The sequence below is a fragment of the Anguilla anguilla genome, chromosome 4, assembly GCF_013347855.1.
Source record: "Anguilla anguilla isolate fAngAng1 chromosome 4, fAngAng1.pri, whole genome shotgun sequence".
Lineage (NCBI taxonomy): Eukaryota > Metazoa > Chordata > Actinopteri > Anguilliformes > Anguillidae > Anguilla > Anguilla anguilla.
The window spans coordinates 10,356,776-10,365,318 of record NC_049204.1 but is presented as its reverse complement, the minus strand read 5'-3'; the positions used below and the strand labels follow the sequence as shown (position 1 = coordinate 10,365,318).

The 8,543-nt window shown below is 52.9% G+C and overlaps 1 protein-coding gene across 3 annotated transcripts in view; it reads right to left on the bottom strand.

Moving 5' to 3' along the window:
• Positions 1–90: 90 nt before the first annotated feature.
• Positions 91–8,543, bottom strand: part of btbd8 (BTB domain containing 8) — a 40,636-nt gene continuing 32,183 nt past the window's right edge. For 2 of the 3 annotated variants that reach the window (XM_035414159.1, XM_035414161.1), the window contains 5 exons: positions 7,865–8,477; positions 6,320–6,407; positions 5,628–5,767; positions 3,182–5,149; positions 91–979 (listed from right to left, as the gene is read on the bottom strand). In XM_035414159.1, coding sequence (XP_035270050.1) covers positions 459–979; positions 3,182–5,149; positions 5,628–5,767; positions 6,320–6,407; positions 7,865–8,477 — 3,330 coding nt within the window. In that variant the 3' untranslated portion in view covers positions 91–458. The remainder of the gene's footprint in view (positions 980–3,181; positions 5,150–5,627; positions 5,768–6,319; positions 6,408–7,864; positions 8,478–8,543) is intronic. The other variant, XM_035414160.1, reaches the window with a different exon arrangement.

The window sequence follows — 8,543 nt, the reverse complement described above, 5'->3', positions numbered from 1 at the left end:
ATCTTATACTACAATGAGTGTTGATAAAATCTTGACACATTTTCCATTTTCGGGGGAGACACCACTGTCCAACGCATTATCATTTCAAGATAGAGCTATGCGAAAGACATACGCCTTTTGTTTCTTTTTTTTTTTTTTTTTACAAAGGTCGCATCAATATCACATAAACAGTTAAACATACAAAATGTTCACATGCAAAACTGCTAATTTCTGTCCAAATGTCTGTTACACAAATAGTTTTTTAGTACTTCAAAAGGTATATGAAAAGTGAAAAACAGCAGAAGAAGCAAGAAACTCCAAATACTGAAGGTTCATCAAAAAGCAAACAAACCAACAGGAGGAAAAGCAAAAAAAAAAAAAAAAAAAAATCCTTATTCCAGACAGGCAGAAAAAACGGTCTGGTTAGAAATGTAATGTTTACAAAGTGGTGGCATTTAGGCCCTGCCCCCTTCCTGCCGTCAATGATGCGTTTCCAGTTCCACAATGGTCCACTCGCCCTGTGGGGAAGCGGCGTCCTCCGGGGAGAAGCTGGTGACGGTGATGCTGGCGGTGGAGTCTTCCAGGGGCGAAATGAGCTCCGCCCACCTCTTGAAGGTCTCCTTTTCGTGGGGCAGCATGGCCTGCGTCTTCAGGCAGTCCCGTGACAGCGCCAGCGTCTGCTTGATCAGGTACTGGGCCAGGTTGAGGTCCTCCGGGACCGAGTTTATGATGCCCAGGCTGGAGTCCTGGTCTGAGAGCAGCTGGCGAAGCAGAGTCCAGTCCCGCTGTGCAAACTCTCTGTTCTCCCCCTCCTCCTCCACCTTCTCCTCCTCCTCCTCCTTGCGTGGCTGCTCCGGCTGCCCCACAGTGCACCTGTCCAGGTCCGAGCTCTGCTCAAAGGCTTCTCCCACATCCATCTCATAAATGGGGGAGAGGGTTTTGGATGGGCGGCGGTCATATGTGGAGGTTTGATCCAGTCTGTCACAATCATCTAAGTCCCCTAGAAACAATTGACAATACTACACAATGTCAAAATGGTTTCATTGTTATGTATTTAAAAAAAAATCATTACACTGACAATTCAGCAGATGTAGTGGTCATTTGGAAAACAGGTCACAGGAGGTTTCACCCTTAAAGCAACTGCACCCTCTTATTTCTATTTGACACACAGTCAAGGTCACAGAAACTTCCCTGAAGTTGCTGCAACATTGCTAGCATTGTCTGTAAATAAAACGGCAAGTCATTTTAGAACTGCCACTATAAATGCATGTAAACAGCCACCTGGTTAGGGTCAGCACGTTCTGGCAGTTAACATAATGCCAATGTCTCCAGGATCTCTACATCAGGTACTTCACTGTAGTTTTGGGATGTGAGAGAACAGCTGCTGTAAAGGTAAGGGATGCTTTTCTGAATGTGTCTCTTTTATCAACTGCTTTCTTCCAAGCACAGCAAATCATGATACAGTGATGGCAGTTCAATAAACCGTTGAGTGTTGCTTGTTCAGGCACTAGTTATTTCCTTTTACATGTGAAGTGATATTTATATATTGTAGATATACAAAACTAATTAAACAGTAAGGAATAGAAATGTGCTTAACATTACATGTAGTTTGATTTTTGGTACTTTTCTGTTAAACACCCAGCATGCCCTGAAAATCTGCCTCACAGGCTCGTATAATAAAAGCATATGGGCATGGAATATTGCTAATCTTACTTCAGTTCAACATACAGTTGATACATACAGACAGGTCTTGTCAACTTTAACAGTGGTTGCTGAGCAGGGAGAAAGAACTCATGTAGGCAAATTAATATAAAGAGAAGATATCACTGTCAGCAGATGGAGGGACTGATTATTGCAAGAGCAGCAGGTTATCAAGCTTCTAATATGACAGCCAACTGGTGCATCATGAGTGTGAAAAAGAGAGACATAACAGAATTGTGGAACATCTACCAAAAACATCAAGTACAGATAAAACTGGCGGCACTACAACAGTATACCGAAAGAACAACAGACCACCGTCAGCAACAGTGAAAGCCACAGTTGCATCACCTAAATGGTCATCTACTGACTAGAAACACCACATTCTAGCAGATGAAATAAAAGAAAATGAATGAATAATAAAACAAAAAATTAATACACACAGAAATGAACTACGCCAGGAAACACAGACGTTGGCAGGGCTCGTAGAACAGAGAACAGAAATGCAATACCAGCATGCGAGAGTTTCTAGCTTCAGCAGACAGAGGCAAATACAGACTTAAGAGGATCGGACACGCAAACCACACACTGATCCTAGCACAGACATACACCTTGCTCAAAAGAAAAATGGTCCTTATGACAGCTGTTGAGCGCGGTCCACACAGTACGGACCTTTCCATGTAGGTTCCATTCGAATGGACCAATGAAATCAATTTCGCACCATGCTGCTGTTGTACCATTGTTACACACACATCACATGTGATGCAAAGTCACAGGGTGCTTTTCATTAGCACAAACATTCAGAATTTCAAATTAAATAAAACTGACAAGGGTTTCAAAGACTTATTTAAAGAAACAACTAGGTAAACAATTGAATTGTTATGTACATCAAAGTGCATTGTAGGAAGTGTAGTACAGCCTTGTCACAAGGCAGGTTTTAACCAGCGTGCCGTGCAACACGCAGACAATTTTGAAAATAAACGTCGATTTTACCCTTTTAGTTTGTAAACTGAGCTTAAGGGCATTGTGCCTCAGAACAAAGGTAGTTTAGTTGTCAAAAATGATTATAGCGTGATGACTCATCGTTGATTTTTGGACCCACCCAACCTCCACTCTAATATTGCCCTCAGTCGTAGAAATTTATTTTGATACAAATAAAATGTATGTCAAAAAAGTAATTAGATTGAACATGTTATCAGACCACTTGGGCACACTGTTATGATTAATCATTTGATCTGAGCTTGAACGAGATGAGCAGAGGAAGAATTAGCATTAACATGGATTCTAGAATATTCTTTGAGGAGCAGGCATTGTGTTCCTTGAGAAAGTTAAGTGTAGTTACCTCAGTGTAGGCAGTGAGGTTCAGAGAGGTGTCTGGGTGTGTCTGAGCAGCTGGCCCACAGCTTACTTTATGACGCTGAGGGCACTTTGTACGGGTGGGCAGACTTCTGGGTAATGGCTGGGTTTTGGATGTGACCTAAGAGGTCCTGAGATCATACGTTACCTGCTGGGGAAGTGGCAGTGTGTGTGGGATCGCTCATTGTCAGTTGTGGTTCGCGCAAGTCCAGGCGCAAGTCCGCCTTCTTGGCGTCCGCGGGCTCGGCCGGAGAGTTCCCGTCGCCGTAGCGCTCGGCGTTCCGGAGGTCCAAGCGGCAGGGCCTCTCCTGGGGCTGGAGGTCACGGGCGTCGGGGTCTGCGAGCAGGGGGCCGGCTTTGAAGCCTCCCGCCCCGGGGCCCTCACGCTCTTTCCCAGGGGTCTCCGCGAGCGACATGGTCGTCACGGCGTCTCGTTCCCCCGCGCTCTCTGGAGCGGGAGGATCTTTGGGCGTGCTTCTCGGGCGTCTCGAAGCGGAGCGAGAGTCGGGACGGGGGTCGCGGGGGTCGCTCTCGAACACGTCGCAGGGCACGAGGGGGCCTCCCGGCCTGCGCGGGGGGCTCTGCGCCACGCCCTCCTCGGACGCCAGCTCGTCGCACTCGTCCACGGAGAGCAGCACCGAGCGGCGGAAGCCGGACGCCGGCTGGTAGTCGGGAAGCTCGTTCGCCGGCTCGCCCGCGTCCTCGAAGGCGGGGTTAACGATGCCCCGGAACGGAGGGGCGGGGTCGGCGGGCGGGGGCGGGGGCGGGGCCTCCCCGCGGGCGACCTCCACCTCCGACCTCTCGTCCCCCGTCGCCCCTCCCTCTTCCTCGTCCTCTCCCTCGTCGGAGAAGAGCCCGAGGTCGGGGGCGCCCTTGGCGCTGGCGGGCTCCTCGTCCTGAGCCGGCTCGTCCCCCCCGGGGGCGTCGTCCCCCCGCGGCAGCCAGGACCGGGGCCTCCTCCGGGCCGCCTCCTCCTCGCTGGTGGAGTGGGCGTGGAAGGGGTCGGCGCAGTCCCGCCCCCGCAGGCGGACCTCCACGCGGAGCCCCGCCCCGCTGTCGCAGGCCTTCAGCTCCTCGGGGGTGCTGGTGTCGCTGCTGCTGCGGCCCAGGAAGTCGGGGCAGCGCATGGTGCCGCACTTGGAGGCGCCGCGCTCGTTGGGGCAGTCGTCGTCCTGCGAGCCGCCCGCGTCGTAGTCCTCCGACCGCGGCTTGATGTCGTCCGACGAGGTGGTGGCGCTGCCGGTCTCCGACTCGGGGCTGGCCTGGTGGCGCGGGCCGCCCCACGGGTCCTCCGGGGGGGTCTCCGAACCGCCGGGGCTGCCCGCGGGGGGGTCCGGGGGGCCCAGCCCACGTCCATGCCCGGCGTAGAGGCGGGAGGGGATGGGTGGGCCGGCCGCCTGTTTCCCCGCGCTCTCCTCTCCCTCCGTGAGTCTGCCTCGTGCGGGTTCCGGGGCCGGGGGCCGGTCTGACTGCGCTCCGTCCGCTGCGGCCCCAGGTTCTGGCTCCGCCCACTGATCCGGCTTTTCGCCGGGAACGCGCGGCTCATCAGGACCCGCAGCCACGGGCTGGAGGGTCAAACCGCCTCCTTTGCCGCGAGAGCCGAGTGGTAACGCGGTGACGTCGAGGAGCTGCGGCAACGCCCCCGCCTCGGCCGCTCCCTGCTGGGAAAGCTCCGCCTCCGACTCCGCCCCCGCTCCCAGGAAGGCCGCAGAAGCACCGGTACCGGTCTCAGCTTCTTTGGAGTCCAGGCTTTCGCGAGGGGAGGCCTCCTTCTCATTGGCCGCCTGCTTCTTGGCCCTGGAAGGGGGCTGCTTTACCGGCCCCGCCTGCCTGGGGGCCGGCTTCCCCACGGGTGATTCCGAGGAGCCCTTCTGCTTCGGCCCGCTTCTGTTCGGAGGGAGGGGGCTCTGTCTGGAGGGGGCGGGGCCAGGCTTCGTCAATTTGGCGCTGGGTTTGGCCTCCGGTCCGGCGGCGGGCGTGGTCTTCACGCCCTTCCTCTTGGCCGCTTCGCCGGCCCCTCTCTCCCCCGCTGCGGCCAATCGGGGGCTCCCCTTGCCCTCCTCTTTTCGGGGAGAGGCGGTCTTCCGCTCGCTCGCAGCCGAAGCGGGCCTGGAGCCTAAACAGAGACGCAGAAACGCGTCACCATTCCACAAACAAACTCTGTCTGAAGTGTTTTAGTCCTGCAATGAGACTTTTCATTTTATTTGCCTTAACTTTTTGCTTGATGAGTGAAATTATCTTACCCCATTGGCAAATCTTGAAATGAGTCAAAATGTCTCACCTCATTGACAATTGTTTTGTCTTAGTTCGGAAAAAGAAGTAATAGAAATACAAGTGACTAAAATATATACTTAAGACTTATCTCAATGCAATATTTATGGTACTGCATACAATTTCCAATTCAATACTTTATTGCCAACGCAAAGTTAATGGAGCTCAGGTTAAAAACAGAAATAAAAGACATTACAACACACAAGAGAAACATACAAAGATTTCCTGGCTTCAGAATAGGAAGCAGGAAGAGGCGACTGGCCAATAGAAGGCAACGGAGGCTGCATACAACAGAGGTGTATGGGTGGGGTGGGGCTGCTCACCGTGGTTCTCCTCCAGACCTGAGGGTGCGCTCCTCCCTTTCGGCTCTGCTCTGGGCCCGGGCGGGGCTGCCGCGGCCCTGCCCGACGGGGGGGGCTTGGCCTTGCCGGCTGCCTCTCTCGCAGACGCCCTGCCTGCCGCGCTACGGCGGTCGATGAAAGCGAGTAACGGATCAATGCTAACGCGCCGACAAGAAGCCGAGCTCGAAATTGATTATCGGAAAACTCGGAAGGGCTCGATCACAAGAGCAGTCGTTTAATGAGTCAACAAAGCCTGGTGTTTTGGGCTTTAGTCGTGTCATTTAATCGTTAGACATTAATTTCTGGCAATATAGGTACGGCTTTTACATGAAAATTCCACTGAGCTAATGTGAAAGGTGAAATATGACATGGGTCCAGTATGGAAACCTCATAGGCCTGGATTAAATGATAATTTTCTACTTTTATTAAATTAAATAAATCAACTTAACAAATTAAAAGCAAGATTTTTTTTCTTCACAAAAATAGTTACGTTAGTTAGCTTGTACAGAGAACATTAACATACATAACTTTGTTTTACACAGCAGAAGCTGGACTTCCCTAAGCTCTTGACCAGCGATGACACTGGCGCTGTGAATGTTGCAGTATAAAATATTGCCACTTGGGGGCAGCAGAGCCTCCAGCTGGGTGGAGAAAGGGGAGAGTTTGGGCCTTACCTGTTAGCCTTTCCAGGCTCCGGTTTCTGACCGGTCTTGGTCAGCGGTGACCTGGTTGTAATCTGGGTAGTGCTCTTCGGCTTGTGACCTGCACCAAAGAAAAGATCACAACAGGATTGAAGCTGGCTGTTCTGACTTTGGACCTGCTCCCATCACATTGAACAGTTCATATATTTTGGCTAGGAGAGAGCTGCTCGCTATACTTTTGAACCTTTTAGGTAACCAGAAATGACTGAAATCTTTCTTTGATGGCTTTTACTAAAATTACTCAGTTTCATTTGCCAAACTTGTCTGTACACTAATGTTTGTGAAAAGTGCCCAATAATTACAACCCATTATTATTATTATAAAGCTTCTACATTTTAACACAAGCAGCAGATTTTTATAGCTAATTAAAATGGTTTCCTACACAGCTGAGAGGCACCAGACGCTAATGAAGATTATTCTACAATTGTATTCCGGACAAAGAGGAAATGACCCACAAGGGAAACAGCAGCATCATTAACTGCATTAAACCGAAGGACAAAACTTCCTCATTCCCAAATTAACCAGGATGCATTTACGCCAGGAGAGCAGAGGCACTAGCTCAGTACGTCAACGAGGCAGAAAAAATCTGCGGTACAGAAGAACCGTTCGCAGAAAGGTGAACCGCCCACGCTTATTTACCAATTTACCGCCAGTAAACACAGGCGTATCTGTGCCGGGACGGTCCTGCGTCCTCTCAGCTCGTGTTTCTAGGGCACAGGGAAATGGCAGTTTTCTTGAAAATCTTGTGCGTTATTTTTCCCTTCAGTACGCAATGGTGGGCATCCATACATCGCTGACAAGTAACTGTCAATTAATGGGGGCAGGCAATTGTGTGGAAGCAGTGAGGTGACAAGGCTGTGCATTAGCGGTAATGAATATGGCGCTGTCAGGGGGAGACTGGGGGGAGGGGAGTCCACGCGGCTCGTCCGCGGGGTTTTCCGCACGACGCGGCCGTGGCTAATGGGCGTGTAATGAGGTGGCTCGTGCGGCGGACAGCCAGGGTGTCGTGGGGGGGAGCGGGCGTTATCGGCCATGAGCAGACGCTCTTGGGTCGCCGTGACGGCGCCGTTCCCGCCCTCTGGCAGAGGGAGAGGCGATCGGTCACGCTTCGGTGCGCGAGGGGCTCTGGGATTTGACATTTAATGCCGCGGCCCCGGTTTTCCTTCGGAACCCGCCACCAAATCGGGAAGAAAACAAATGACTGCACTAAGAACAAAGGGGGGTGTGTTTTATGCCTACATGATATCCATGCAGGCAGAGTATGAGCATTATTCTACTCTACTATACTATACAATACTATACAATACTACACTATACTGTACTATACTATATGACACTATATTATATTATACTGTACTGTACTATACTATACTATACTGTATTACCATACTATACTATACTCGATTCCTTTTTAGGAAACATACTTCTATTAGCTATTTCACCTTGATTCTCACTTTAGCAAGTGAATGACAGGTGTAAGTTAATTAGAACGTGTGTGTTTGGGCGGGGCATTCAGACCTGGGGTGGAGCTTCGGGGGCTGTTGGAGCCGTTCTCTGGGGAGGCGCTGCTGGAAGCGGAGGCACTGGTGGCAGGGGCGGGGCCGGGGGCGGGGCCGGCGCCGTCCGGACCCCGGGGCGAGTCCATCCCTGAGGCGGCCCTCTGCGGCTTGCCGGCCCTGGGTTGGGCGGTCGCGGCGGAGGAGGAGGCGGGGCCGGTTTTGGGCCTTGCTCCCGGATTGGCCTTCTTCTCCGGCTCTCTGCCCCCTCTCCCCACAGGGGAGCCTCGGGGCCCGTTGGCGACCGGGGCCGAGTTCTCCCGCCGGGCCCTGTCCTCCGCTTTGGCGGCGCCGTTGAGCTCCGGTTTGGCCCTGACCGGCGCTTTGGCCTTGGCGGCGGCGCTCCTGTCCTCGGGGGGGGCCTTGGCCCTGGCGTTCTTGCCCTTGGGGGCCTCGCTGCCTGCCCCCCTCCCGGCGGCGCCCTGCCCCGAGCCTTCCGACTTCATCCTCCCTGCTGCGGTTGGGGTGGCGCTCCCGGCGCGGTGCTGGCTCTGGGGGGGGTCCTGAGGCCTGGGCAGGCGGGGGCTCTCAGAGGGGGCCGGGGGGGACGCGGGGCATTTCACGCGTTTCTGTTGCTGAGAGACACAGCCCAGCGTCGTGAGTACAGCACGCACCCAACAGCCTCCACGCTACGCGCTCAA